Source organism: Eubalaena glacialis, chromosome 5 (genome assembly GCF_028564815.1).
Source record: "Eubalaena glacialis isolate mEubGla1 chromosome 5, mEubGla1.1.hap2.+ XY, whole genome shotgun sequence".
Lineage (NCBI taxonomy): Eukaryota > Metazoa > Chordata > Mammalia > Artiodactyla > Balaenidae > Eubalaena > Eubalaena glacialis.
The window spans coordinates 28,187,003-28,202,254 of NC_083720.1; the positions used below are offsets into that span (position 1 = coordinate 28,187,003).

Below are 15,252 nucleotides of genomic sequence, written 5' to 3' on the forward strand. Positions count from 1 at the left end.
CCAAAACAAAAGGACCAAAAACATCTCGTCGTACTTAACAGAAAACATCTCATATTTTAGTGATAACACCGAATTTTATACATAAATCTATAAAGCAGCACAATAATGTATGTGCGAAGATATGTATGTATTTCTGTACTTAAGTATCACAGAACTAGGGTCTCCATGCCAAAAACTTATTTGCACATTAAGCTTTCACCCACTAGAGGTGGGTCAACACTTGAATTGTTTTAGAGATATGGGTAGATGAATACTTTCAGAAAGCTTTTTATCTTTGCACCTCACTGAAATATATGATGCTTTTCGCTAAAAACGTTTTTCCTGTTTAATGGTAAGAAAGGGGTGTTGACTCACCTTTGAATGTGGGAATTAGGGCTTCTTCTAAATATTTTAAGATCCAGTTAGCCTTTTTTTTTTTTTTTTTCCGATGTCTAGTCCTATAAACTAACTTACCACATATATGAGTTTGGACCTCCTCAGTTCCTTTTAAATTTTAAACAAGTAATATTTCTAATTTAGGAAAACAATGGGAAATTTTATTTTGCAATTTGTAAATAGCATATAAGCAATCCTAAATTAGTAAATACTGGATTTCTAATATGTAAATTGTGATGGTAATAACTACTTTTCAGGATTATGAGACTGATAAATATTATATGTAAAGTATCTAGTCCCATTCCTGCCTGATACAGTAGGTGTTCAACCAATAGTCACATAATGTAGTTTTTGTGAATATGAGCACCAGAATTTAGACTACTTAGTTTTGAATTCTGAATCTGCCATTTATTTACTTCATGATCTTAGGCAAATTACATACCTATTATGCACTTCAGTTTCCTATTTTGTAAAATGAATATAAAAAATAGTATCTATACCATAAGGTGTGAACATTTAAAGCATTTTAACAGTGTCTAGCATATAATTGCACTGAGTAAATAATAGCTGTTATTAAAGGGACCTAATGTTAACAACTGCCACATGCCAAGCATTGTTTTGACACCATGTAGTCTTACCTACATATATAGAATGTCTAACCCATTCAGTGACTAGAAGCAAGTTGCTATAAAAGCAGCAGTGAATGATGTATTTCTCTGGACCTCTCTGTTATCTTCTTGGCATTCATTGGGCGTCTAGCAATCCCGTGGGCTGCAGGGGAGGGATATCGGATATGGGAGTTATATTTCTGAAACGCAGTGCCTCTGTAGGTCTGGGTCCTGTCCTGTGCACTGTGTCGTGGGGCAAGTATTCACATCTCATTTGCGTACCCCTTGCCACACCCTTTCTCCATTTGGCAGCCAGAGCAATCTGTGTAAAACCCAAGTCACATTATGTAATCTTATTCTTAAAATCCTGCCTTGGCCTCCTACTGTCTTTATAGAAAGTCCAGACAACTTAGCATAAAATAGAAGGCCCCTTGAATCCTGTTATTGTTCACTTTTTCAGTGTTATCTGTCACAACTCACTATCTTACACTTGATTGTACTAGAGTTCCTTGATTATGCCTTGCTGTGTCTTCCACAGGCTTTTGGACATGTTGATTCCTATTTGGAAATACCTTCCCTGGCATTTTTCCTTGGTTAATGATTATTTCAGTTTACAGCTTAGATATTATGTCTTCCAGAAAACCTTGTTTGATGCCCTAGACCGAGTTGGGTGCCCCTCCTGTGCTTATTCCTGCCACATTTTATTGTAATTACCGTTTATTACCCTGCTATACTGAAAATTCCTTGAGACTAGGAATAGTATTTTGTTCAATTTAGTATCTCGGCCTAGCACAATGTCTGGCATGCAGTAAGTACAAATATATGTGATTTATAAATAATATGTAGGTGGCCTGTTTTTATATATTTTATATGTATATAGGATGAATTTAATCCAGAATTGCAAATTATAGCTTTATTGAATCCGTCTAGGTTTCAAACTTGAGCATGTATCAGTATCACCTGCAGGGCTTGTTAAATTACAGGCTATCCAGCCCCAACCCCAGACTTTATAATTTGATAGGTCAAGACCCAAGAATTTGAATTTCTAACTGGTTCCCAGGTGATGCTAATGCTGTTGGCCCAGGGACCTAAGGCAGTGGTTAAAAATAATTTTCTTTGGCATCTCTATTTACTTCTTCAATTCACCCTCTGATTTTAGATTTCCAAATTTGTCCACAGTAACAATTTTATCCAATAGCGTAGGATAACTACAGTACTCACTGCAATGATATTGGAAAGGTTTTTCCTTGGAGAGGTATTATAATGTATATTTGGTCTTAGATACTGTGTTATATTGACTTTAAAATGTAAAATGAAAAATTTGAAATGCAAGAGGGCCATCTTGTGGTGATCGTAGCAGTTCAGAAAATTTTAAAAATTGAAGCTTTTTCTATAAAGAATCAAGCTTGGGGGGAAGGGAAAATCATATTTTCTGATACATATTATGGCAGCTGGAAAAATGTTTGCAGCCTACTAATTATTTTATATATTTTACTTGGTTTTCTCTTTACTTGGCAAATTCTTTTTCTACAGTGTAGTGTCACTATTCTATCGTGTCCTCAGTGGCAGATAATTTGATTACACCTGTGGGTTTTGTTTTTTTTTTTGGCCATGCCACATGGCTTTTGTGGGATCTTAGTTCCCTGACCAGGGATTGAACCTGGGCCCTCGTCAGTGTAACTGTGGAGTCCTAACCACTGGAGCGTCAGGGAATTCCCTATACCTGTGTTTGCCTTGATAGTTACATAGTCTCAGGACACTTAGATGCATCTCTCTGGTCAAGAGTTTGTGGGGGAAAAATTGTATTTGATACTTACTCTGTTCATCAGGGTTGAATATTCTTTGCCATTTTCATTTTAGGTGATATAAATTGTTGAATGACCACTGATTATTTTCTGGACCTGACTATATATAATTTCAGAAGAAACAATGGAAAGCCAAGAATTTATTGTAAGTCTTACCAGTTTTCACTATTTCCTTTTTTCTTCCTTCTTTCCATGTTTCACAAATGTCTTGCCAGATTTAGCAAAGAAACCTAAAATAAATTTTAAAAAAAACAACAAACCCAAACCTAAAAGAAGGACACTCAGTTAAATTTGAATTTCAGATAAACAGTGAATAATTTTTTAGTATAAGTATGTATGTCCCAAATATTGCCCTATATTGTGTCTGGCAACCCTACACATTGGTTATACAAAGTCCTTTGGAACAAATTCTTTGGAAGTTTGGGACCAGGAAATAATTTCTTTCTCCTGAAGGACTGGCATACCTCTTCTAGATTAGTGGTTCTCAGGACCCTTTTATACTTTTAAAAATTATTGAGGACCCCAAAGAATTTTTGATTATGGGACTTATATCTATTGCTGTCTTTCATATTAGAAATTATAATGGAAATTTTTAAAATGTTTATTAATTCATTAAAAATAATAAGCCCGTTACATTTAACATAGATTACATTTTTAATGAAAAGTTTATGGTCCAAAAACAATAACAACAGAAACATATTGTAAAGAGTAGCAATGCTATGCATTTTTTGCAAATCCTTTTAATATTTGACTTAATAGAAGACCGCTAGATTCTCAGATCTGCTTCTGCATTCATTCGGAAATTGAATCTTGCAATATTGCATATATATAACCTTGGGAGCTTCTACTAAGTACATGACCAAAGGAATGAGACTGAAATGCAAACAACATCATGAAAATAGTTTTGACTTCACAGACCCCTGAAAAAGTCTGAGGGGGACACCTCCAGGAGTCTCTGTACTCCTGGACTTTGAGAACTGTACAATTTTTTCCATCCCACAAATGACTAGGAAGGTCAAAATAGTTTTTGTTGCTCAGTTAACTTTTCAGTTTCTTCCTTAGATTTTACCTCTCCTTTCTCCCCTTCCTTGCCTTTTGCTACCAGGTTTTTTTTTGGTGGTGGTGTTTGTTGTTATTGTTATGATATCTGTGCTTTTATTTTGATAAAAGATGTCTTAAATATTTTTTGTAGGTAGGAAGGGTATAAAAATATATAACATTTAATACTTGTAAATAGAAACCATTTCTTTCCTTTGTACTTTTGGAAATAAGGTACTATATACTCATCAAAAGATGAAGAAGTCGAAAGTGTGGCGAGATGGAATTCTGAAGATCACTCACTTAGGAAACAAAGTAAGTGGAAAGCAGTTGACTACGGAGTCTAAGAGTTGGGTTCTTGCCTTTTGATTGAATATTAAGAAAACTCTGTAGATGATAAAATCTTAGATATGTCCATAAGCTGATGTGATATGAAAACAGTTGTCAAATGATTCCCATACCACAGTGATTCATTTGTGCATTATAAAAGTTCAGTTAATACTATTTAATTTCTTCTGATTTTTTTAAAATTAGATTTTCTATGAAACTTCAGGAATTTTGGCACACATTTTTCTTTCTTTTTTTTTTTTTAAATTTGTTTATTTATTTATTTATTTATGGCTGCATTGGGTCTTTGTTGCTGCGTGCGGGCTTTCTCTAATTGCATTGAGCTGGGGGGGGTGGCTACTCTTCACTGCAGTGCACGAGCTTCTTGTTGCAGTGGCTTCTCGTTGTGGAGCATGGGCTCTAGGTGCACGGGCTTCAGTAGTTGTGGCACGTGGGCTCAGTAGTTGTGGCTCGCGGGCTCTAGAGTGCGCAGACTCAGTAGTTGTGGCGCACAGTCTTAGGTGTTCTGCTCCATGTGGGATCTTCCTGGACCAGGGCTCGAACCCATGTCCTCTGCATTGGCAGGTGGATTCTTAACCACTGTGCCACCAGGGAAGTCCCAGCACACTTTTTTCTTTGCAGGTAATAAGAGTTTAACTATACAGAAAAAACTACTATTAAAATATATATCTAACACAGTAATGCTCACAGTGTAATGGCACATACAGAGTTGACATACCATTTTAGAAAAGCTGCCAATTTCTGAAATTATGTATAGAATTCTTCTATTTTTGGATTTTCTTTGAATCTGTTATTTTATGATATGATCCTATCAGTCTTGAGAAAATTATTTACTAGGATAATCTTTGACCCTATTAGATATGGTGATCCTTCCTTGGGTTTCTTTTCCCACACTGATTATCTCCATCTGTCAAATATTCATGTTCTCCTCTTATCAGTTCTCGTGACCTTATTTAACACCCTTGTCTCTTCCATTCTTCACAACACCTCTTCTTCATTTGACTTCTGTGACACCATGCTCTCCTGATGTTGCTTACTGCCCACTTCTGAGTATTTTCTGTGGGCTCATTCTCTTCCCATACTTAAAATTTTTACTCAGGACTCAGGCCTACATGCTCTTATATATAAAGATGTATAAATTGTCTCTCTCTCTTTGTCACTCTCTCTATGGAGAAAACAGAAATTTATTGTAAGGAATTGGCTTATGTGATCATGGAGGCTGACGAGTCCCACCATCTGTAGTTGGCAAGCTGGAGACCCAGGAGAACTAATAATGTGGTTTTAGTCTTTATGCCAACAGGCTTGAGACCCAGGAAGAGCCAGTATTTCAGTATGAGTCAGAAGGTAGGAAAAAACTGATGTCTCAGCTCAAAGACAGTCAGGCAGGAGGAGTTTTCTCTTACTTGGCCGTTGTGTTCTATATAGGCCCTCCACTGATGGGATGAGGCCCATCCGCAGAGCAATCTGCTGTAGTCATTTATTTTATTGAGGTATACTTTTGACATGTAACATTATTTAAGTTTCAGGTGTACAACTTAATGATTTGGTATTTATATACATTGCAGAATGATCATAATAAGTCTAGTTACCATCCATCACCATCCATAGTTAGAAAAATTCTTTTTCTTTTCTTTTCCTTGTGATGAGGGCTTTTAAGATTTACTCTCAGCAACTTTCAAATATACAATACAGTTTTATTAACTATAGTCACCATACTGTACATTATATCCCCATGACTTATTTATTTTGTAAGTGGATATTTGTATCTTTTGACCCCCTTCACCTATTTGGCCCATCACCCTGTTTTGATTTCTTTAAAAAAAACTTATCAAGTGCTTACTATGTACCAGGCATAATGCTTTAAATGTATCAACTTACTTAGTCTTTATAACTCCCCTATTAGTTAGGTACTATTTTTATCTTTATTTTATTGATGATGAAGCTGAGGCTCAGAGAGATGAAGCCCATAGATCTTACAGCTAGAAAGTGGAGGAGTCGTTTATTAATTTAGATATTTTGGCTCCAGAGCCCATGCCCTAACCATTCTATTGTTTCTTTTAATATTACTAATTTAAAAGAAGAACTTTATTATAGATGAGTTGATAACATATAGGACACATTGACAAGATTGTGGCCTCCTGAATGAAGCCAGCAGTTAAAGATCTCCATATTCTGTCCTTATTCTGCATATCTATCACTCTGAAATTATCACTAAGAGAAAATTTTTAATGTAGAAAGACTACTTATCATTTTTTAAATTAACATTTGATTTATTAAAACAGAAAAGTAGGAATTCCCTGGTGGTCTAGTGGTTAGGACTCTGCGCTTTCACTGCCGAGGGCCCAGGTTCAATCCCTGGTTGGGGAACTAAGATCCCGCAAGCTGTGCGGCGTGGCCAAAGAAAATAAAATAAAAGAGATGGTGGGGAAGGAAATGAGCACTATTCTTTAAAAACAAAAACAAAAACAAAAGAAACAACAACAAAAAACCAGAAAAGTAAAAGAAAAACTAGTTTTGCCTTAAGCCTTCAATTTCAGCTTACAGATCCTATTCAGTTTATAAACATAGTTTAGTTTAACTTTTAGTTGAGTCCTAGCTTAATATTTAGTCAACTTAAGTCAAACAGGCTAGATACTTTTAAACTAATTAATCCATTCACTGTCCAATGCTGTTCTGTAAAACTCTGGGGGGTGTTTTTGGGTGTTCTTCCTATTCAGTTAGGGCCAAGTCTTTAAAATCTTATAGAGTTTGTGTTATGTTAAAAAGACATATGATTGGATTCTGCCTATCTTTCATGTCTTCTTTTGATACAAAATCATAAGTATTAAGGTTATGCTAGTGGTATTATCCAACTTTATCTTCAACTATAGCTTATATTTATTGAGTGTCCATTATGTACCTCACACTGGTAGGTTACAGGAAAGCAAGATAAATACAAGTTAATCCCAGAGAGTTTTTCTATGATCCAGGAAAATTAATAATCTCATATCCTAACCCTTGTTTCCAAATCCAAGCTATTGCTTACAGTATTTTTCTTGCTAGTAATGCCTTTTCTCTATGTATTCAGATTCTTACTGTCAGGGTTATTCATCTTCCATTAACTGAGTCATCATTCAGTAAACATATATTGCTGCTGGGCAGTGGGAAAATTCAAATAAGACGTATGGAAGCAGTGTAGAAGGGCAGTTAATGTCAAATAGACATTAGCCTGAATCCTGCTCTTCACTTACTAGATGTGTAATCTTGGCAAGTTATTTAGTCCCTCAAGGCGTATAGTCTCTTCTTTGTAAAATGGGGAAAATGATACTTCGTAAAGTCTTCTTGAGGATTAAATAAGAAAACAAATAAACCTCTTAACGAAGTACCTGGCACATTTTAAGCATGCAATAAATAGTAACTGTTATAGTTTTTGTCTTCAAGGGAATTTTATCTAAGCGCCTAAGGATTAGAGTATATACAGAGATATGCTTAAGGGTCTATGAGATTACAAATGAGAGACATCAAAATTTGACTCTGGTTCAGAGAAGTCTTTCCAGATGAAGAGTATTCTTTTGAGTATTTGTTTTGTTTTGTAAACAAAATTGATAGGTCGGAAGGAGGGGAGCTGAAGATGGTGTCATTGCTGTAACGGTGTGGAGGTGTGGAACAGTGTGAAATATTTCTGGGGAACTATAAACAATTGACTCTGGCTGGAATGAAGGTCCCATGTGGGGAAACTGTAGAATACACAGCTAAAGAGGTAGGCAGGAGCCATATCATGAAGGACTTTGTGTGCTCAGCTTGAGGAGCCAGTGAAGAATTAGGAGCAGAAGAATGACATAATCATGTCTCTGTTTTAGAAAGATCACTCTGGCAGCAATGTCTAACATACCTTTTACGTTATGTAGGATGAAAGATTGGATTTAGGAAGACAGTTATAATAAAGAGGCTATAGAATAATGTAGATGAAGAGTGATGGGGGTCTGACCAAGGAGGCCTTAGCACTGACAATGGAGAGAAAGGATGATTAGAGAGAAATTGTGAAAATATTATAGAATCTTAAGGTCTTGGATATGGAAGGTGAAGAGAATCCAGAATGACTTTCAGGTTTCTGTATTATGATTATGGTATTGAGTGAGATAGGATATCTGAAAAAGAAAAGCAAGTTTAGGGGGAACAATGAAGATTTTCAGTTTCATTTTGAACATACCGAATTTGCAGTGTCATCAAAACACTCAAGTAATTGGCGATAGGGACCTGGAACTCAGGAAACAGTTTTGGGCTACTGATGTAGATTGGGAGTACTTGGCATTTAGATGATATTTGAAGCTCCTGGAGTGGATTCGTTCATTTATTTATTTAACAAATACTTTTTGAGCACCTGTTATGAGTTACACACTGTTCTAGCGGAGGCAGCAGGTAACAAAACAGTTAAATCCCTGACTTTGTGGAAATAACATGGAGGAGACAGACCAGTAAACTAAATGAAGATGTATATCTAGTGAGTTAGGCAAACGACAAGTAGAGTGAGCAAGGGTAAGGATGAAGATAAAGGGGACTATGTAGGCCTTATTGGCTAACGTAGGGACTGTTGTCTTATTCTTTGGGAGCTGTGGAGACATTTGAGCAGAAGTGTGACATGATTTTTGTGAATAATATGCTCAAGGATGGAGAATAGAATGTAAAGAGTAGAGAAGAAAAGGTAGGAGACCTTAGAAATACCAAAATTTTTAACTGCTTTATTGAGATATAATTCACACATTTTTCATTACACCCATTTGAAGTATACAACTTGATATATTCACAGAGTTTTGCAAATATTACCGCAGTCTAATTTTAGAATATTTTTGTCACCCCAGAAAGAAATACCATAAAGGCACTACTCAGTACCCAACCCCCAGTCCTAATCTACTTACTGTCTTGACACATTTGCATATCCTGGACTATTCACATGAATGGAATGATACAATAAGTAGTCTTTTGCGAATGACTTCTTTCATTTAGCATGTTTTCAAGGTTCATCCATGTTGAAGCATGTACCAATACTTTATTCCTTTTTATTGCTGAATAATATTCTACTTTATGGATATATCCCACTTTGTTTATCCATGCATCAATTGATGAACTTTTGAGTTGTTTCTACTTTTTGGTATTGTGAACAATGCTGCTCTGAACATTCGTATGCAAGTTTTTCTGAAGACATGTTTCATTTCTCTGTACGTATATCGTACTTAGGACTGGAATTGCTGGATCATGTGGTAACTCTGTGTTCAATCTTTTAAGGAACTGCTAACTATTATCCAAAGTGATGGAAACAGCAATGTTTAAGGGGCTAGTAGAGAAGCTGCTATGAAAAATGGCTAGAGAGCTAGAGAGACACGAGGAGAAAGCCAGAAAATGATAATCACCTTAGTTTCCTTTTTCTCCCATATCCTGCATGTTCGAAAAGTTTTACTCTTTATGCCTCTTATACAATTGTCTTATCCCAGTGCTAATGACTTATTTCAAGCTCTAATTATCTCCTTGATCCTTCATATCACACCATTACAATAATCTCTTTACTGATCGTGTTTCCTGTTTTGCCTCCTGTAACTCATTCCAATTCTGTCTTCTCCCTGATTCCATTCCAAGATTCTCCTGGTAGGGAATAAGTTCTTGAATTTATGTGTATGCCTTTGCTCTCTTACACACACTGAATGGATGCTTAGTAAACATTTGAGAAAGATGCACTTTCTAATCCAAGTTTACAAAGTGGGTAATCCTTTCATTACATGATTTACTTATATAACAATTTTTGATTTGCTTTGAAGATGTTTAAGAAAGTGGAATTGTGTTGTGTCCCTGTTTAACACTTTTAACACTTTTTTTGTTCTAATATAGGCAATTCTATACGATGACAAAGGAGAATGTTTGGAGAGTTTATTTCTTAAGTGCCTTGAGGTATTTTAATTTATCTTATTTTTAAGTTATTGTTAAATCTTAGTTCCTTTGTGAATATTGTTAAATAATATAGTAATGGTACTAATACTAATAATTATAGCTAGTATCTATTGAACATTTATTATTAGCCAGACTCTGCTAAAAGCTTTTAGATATTGTTTCATTTAATCTTTATACAACCCTGTGATTTTTATAGATTAGGAGTATAGTACTGAAAGTTTAAATAACTTGCCCATGCTTATAGAGTTAAAGTGGTAAGGCTGGGATTTGAACCCAGAAAGTGACTCTAAATCTATTATGTGGTTTTGATAAGCAGAGACCTACAGTGGGATATATTTTGTGAAATTATTCCTATTTAAAATATTTTCTCAAATATTTATTCCATGTTTTCCTCTGTTGGAAAATGGAAGGGAGTATTTTAGTGTAAAGAATAAGGATATTAGAATTTGTTTGTTCTTGGTTTATTTCCCACTTTCACATACTTCCTAGCTAACCTAACCTCTCTGTGTTCAGCTTCTCTACCATCAAATGTAGACTGGAGACAGACTACTCGGTTGGTGGGAAAGTTAGAAATAGCTTACGCAAAGTGCCTAGCAGTTTAGTACAGTGATTATCAAAGTGCATATTCTTATTATCACTGTGTTGATTTTGGCCATGGTACTTAATCTGTTTTTAAATTTTATGACAGTAGTGGTTGTAGAATTTTTATACTTACCAAAAGAGGGTCTTGGAGAAGCACTGTTTTAGTAGATACTTAGTGATGGTAATGACTGTTGTTATTATTTCACTTAAAATTATTTCATGAGTAAAGATTGAGCACATTATCTGTGATAATACACAGATTTTGTATATTATCAACTAGGTTGATAATCTTATTTTTATGCTGCAGCCAGAAGTGGTGGCAAGTGCTGTATTTGTTTATTAAAGTGATTAAAAATGCTTTCTTGGGAATATGATTAAGTAACTAACAATTTATAATAATTTGTGATAATTATGAGTATGTATCTAATTCACATTAATTTATAAAGATATATATAACTGATTATTTAATAGCTCTAATTTTTTTTTAATTAATTTTTTTTAGTTGCATTGGGCCTTTGTTGCTGCGCACGGGCTTTCTCTAGTTGTGGCGAGCGGGGGCTACTCTTCCTTGCGGTGCGCGGGCTTCTCATTGCAGTGGCTTCTCTTGTTGCGAATACGGGCTCCAGGTGCGTGGGCTCAGTAGTTGTGGCTCACGGGCTCTAGAGTGCAGGCTCAGTAGTTGTGGTGCACGGGCTTACTTGCTCTGCGGCATAGGGGATCTTCCCAGACCAGGGCTCAAACCCGTGTCCCCTGCGTTGGCAGGCAGATTCTTAACCACTGCGCCACCAGGGAAGTCCCTAATAGCTCTAATTTAAAAATTACATTTAGTTTTACGAATTCTAGGTGAATTGAGAGGAGGCATCTTTTCCTTGCTTGTCTTTGTATCCCCAGCATGTAACAAAAGTTCTCATATAGGTCCCTAATATGTATTTTTTTAAAATATAATTTATTTATTTATTTATTCATTTATTTATTTTTGGTTGTGTTGGGTCTTCGTTGCTGTGTGCGGGCTTTCTCTAGTTGCGGCGAACGGGGGCTACTCTTTGTTGCTGTGCACGAGCTTCTCGTTGAGGTGGCTTCTCTTGTTGCGGAGCATGGGCTCTAGGCATGAGGGCTTCAGTAGTTGGGGCTCGCGGGCTCTGGAGTGCCGGCTCAGTAGTTGTGGTGCACGGGCTTAGTTGCTCCATGGCATGTGGGATCTTCCCAGACCAGGGCTCGAACCCGTGTCCCCTGCATTGCCAGGCAGATTCTTAACCACTGCGCCACCAGGGAAGTCCCCCTAATATATACGGTTGAATAAACAAATTAGTGAATTTTTTTTGTTGTATTACTTTTTTTTGTGCTTGTTGATAGTTAACTACTGCATAGTAATCAGTAATTTAGTTATCGATTCATTCATTCAACAACTATTTATTGAATATCCATTGTGTCTTTGCTTGTGCTAGAAGCTTATTGGAATACATAGGTAATCAAATAATTAGATGTATATGATCTTGATGTTAATTCTTTAAAATTTAGGTGAAAGCTGGAGATGATTTAGAAAGTGATCGATACTTAATCACAGTTGAGGAGGTTAAAGTTACTGGAAGCACAGCTGTCAAACAGGATGTTGTTAAAGAAGCACCAGCATTGAATTCAAAGAAGTTTATATCTTCTGGCCGGTCCCTTGGGTGTCAGCCTGCTGGTTTAAAAAGGAAGTTTGCTGTAAGTTTCTCTGTTGAAAATAATGAATCAATATATATTTCTAAAATTGTTTTAAGAAGTAGTGAATTGTGAAGCTATTGTACTGTATGATTAAAACAGTGCTTCATAGTATATGCTTAGGTAGAAAGGAAGTAAACCTTAATCTTAATACAAATGAGTGTTTGCATTTTAGCTTAGCAAACTTTATATCTTAATTATTACTTTACCTTGTAAAGCATCCACATTCCTTTTTCTTTTTTTTTTAGTCAGTTCATTTTACATTTTCTTTATAAGTTATAGAACAGCTAATAATTGTTTAATATTTTTAGGGTTTTCAAGGACCACGTCAAGTGCCAAAGAAAATGGTTATTACAGAAAATAATGAATCAGCTGCTTCATTTGAAGCTAAGAAGCCTGGTCCTATTTTTCTTTCTCCATTCTACAGCACACCTCCTTTGTTTTCTACAGTTGGCAAGAAAGATATAAATAATATACCAACAGACCCTGAGAACATTGTCACTTACAAGAACAGAGAGAGAAATGGCATACCTTTTTCTTCACTTGTCTCTACTTCGTCCTTCAAGGTTAACCCAGAAATGCTGTGTGAAGAAAATTATTTTTGCTCTCCTGTCAGTTTTGTAAATAAGCATTCAGATTCTTTACTGACCAATGAGCCCATGAAAAGAGATAGTTTGGTATCTCATTGTTCAGGAGTTTCACAAAATATTAGAAGCAAAGCCCAAATATTAGCTCTTCTGAAGTCCAAATCAACTAGTACATCTAAGGAACTAAATTCTGAGATTACAGGACATTTCCCTCAGATGCAACCACAAGGAAGTTTAAAAATTCCTACTAAACCAAAGTGCTTAATTGAACAGGAAGAGTACGCTGAGGTGAAGAGCACAGAAAGTTTACACTACCAGCATCAATCAGAAAATACCATGAGAAATAAAAGCCGGTGGGCCATGTATTTATCCTCACAGAGTTCGCCTATACATTCCTCTACAGTAGATGGAAATGATATAGAAAAAAAACCCAAGGCCCGAGTTGGTAATTTAAACTTGAAAGACCTTTTGGTGCAAAAAAGGATACAGTTCTTTGAAACAGGTGCTGAAAATGGAAAAAACTATAACGAAGACAAGTCAGTAGATGATAATGATCAAACCTGGGATCAAGAAGGAAAATTAGAAATTCGTTCATTCTGTGAAAGCAGCAGCTTACCAGTTACCTGTAGTAACGCAGAAAATGATGGCTTGTTATCAGAATCTGACATTCAAGAAAATAATAAAAGACCTCTTAATCAAAATGACCAGATGGGCATAAAAGGATCAATTCTCATTAGAAAAAAAGCTCAGGAGATAGATATACATGGAACACCAGAAAAGGAGTATAAACATCTACAAATTGAATCTTCACTAAGTAACAATTCTGGGATCTCTGATGATAATACTGACATATTTTCTAAAAGTAGTACTAATAATGAACTCCTTAATAATATTCATGAACCTATGAGTAATGTAACACAGCCACTTGTGGAGGTCACATTTAATCTAAAGAATTTTGAAACCAGTGACACTGAGGAGGAATCACAGGAAAGCAACAGAATTTCCCAGGATTCAGAGGGTTGGGTAAAAGAAACTTTGATCAATGACAGCCATTCAAGATGTGAGAATATAAGCTGTCAAGAAGTTGGCAGTGAACACTTGCCCCTCTTAACGTCTACTGGGGGCAAACTATCAGAGACATTTCCCATGAAAGAGATTCTGCCATCACAGTTTTGTGATAAAACTTGTGTAGGTTTTGACAGAGGACCTTGGAAAGCTGGAAACACTGGAAAAGAAATAGAGGAGGAGTGGAGTGACACATTAAGCAATTTTGACTCATCTTTAGAGTGGACTGATGATGTATATGCAGAAAATAATGAAGGCAGTAATAAATCTATTAGTGCTTCATTCCCAAATAAATCTGAAAGTATAAACACAAATTTACATGTTCCTCATTTTTTAAACATAGCCACTCATCAGAATACTGAAAAAAACCCATTTACAGAACAGGCTCCGCCTCGGCCTTTTATTATGGGAAGTGACTTGGACAAAAATACCAAACAGGTTTTACCATTAACCTCTAGCAGTGACAACAGTATCCAGCTATTACATGCCAGTCAGATTCACTCTGAAGAATGTATTGCACTTGATAAATCACATACCCAAGTTTCCAATTCTTTGCTTTACCCTTTGGGAAAAAAACATCCTATTTCCAAAGACACAGAATCACATATTCCTGAATCTGAAGACTTGGGAAGGACTAGAAGTTTACCCCAGGACCATATTGATGTAGAAACTGCTGGAGAAAGCAAACAATACTGGAATAATCCTAGACATTCTTCAGAACTTTCCAGATTAGTAAATAGCATTTCCCTATTAAAATCATTGTCTGAACACAGTACGGCTTTGGAAGGCTTGGAAGTATTGAAAAAGAGGAATACCGCTTTTAAACAACAAGGAACTCGTCATACAGATGAGCCAGATAGCAATCCTGAAGGTTAGAATGTCATGTCTGTTTTGGATTGTTCTTTTTATAGTTCAGAGGATGAGAAGATATTTGCTCTGGAGGCTACATTAAGAATTACATGGTATTTAAATAGGTAATACATGTACTTGGTAAAATCAACTCTAATAGAAGATAATATAGTGAAAAGTCTCCTTCCTACCACAGCCCTTCAGTCCACTCCTCAGAATTAGCAATCTTCTTCCAGAGTATCCTTTCAAAAATATGCGTATATAAGCATATATAGGCACATATAAGCAAATATGTGTGTGTTATAATCCATTCCTGTCGTTATACATTTTTGGTCATGTGCTAGGAGATACTTTTTTTTTTTTTTTTAATTTATT

General features: G+C 35.8%; 1 protein-coding gene across 2 annotated transcripts in view; it reads left to right on the top strand.

Annotated features, from left to right (window-relative positions):
• Positions 1-2,850: 2,850 nt before the first annotated feature.
• ZGRF1 (zinc finger GRF-type containing 1) overlaps positions 2,851-15,252 on the top strand; it is a 64,327-nt gene continuing 51,925 nt past the window's right edge. For both annotated transcript variants that reach the window (XM_061191143.1, XM_061191144.1), the window contains exons 1-5: positions 2,851-2,933; positions 4,061-4,141; positions 10,034-10,093; positions 12,194-12,379; positions 12,688-14,899. In XM_061191143.1, coding sequence (XP_061047126.1) covers positions 2,913-2,933; positions 4,061-4,141; positions 10,034-10,093; positions 12,194-12,379; positions 12,688-14,899 — 2,560 coding nt within the window. In that variant the 5' untranslated portion in view covers positions 2,851-2,912. The remainder of the gene's footprint in view (positions 2,934-4,060; positions 4,142-10,033; positions 10,094-12,193; positions 12,380-12,687; positions 14,900-15,252) is intronic.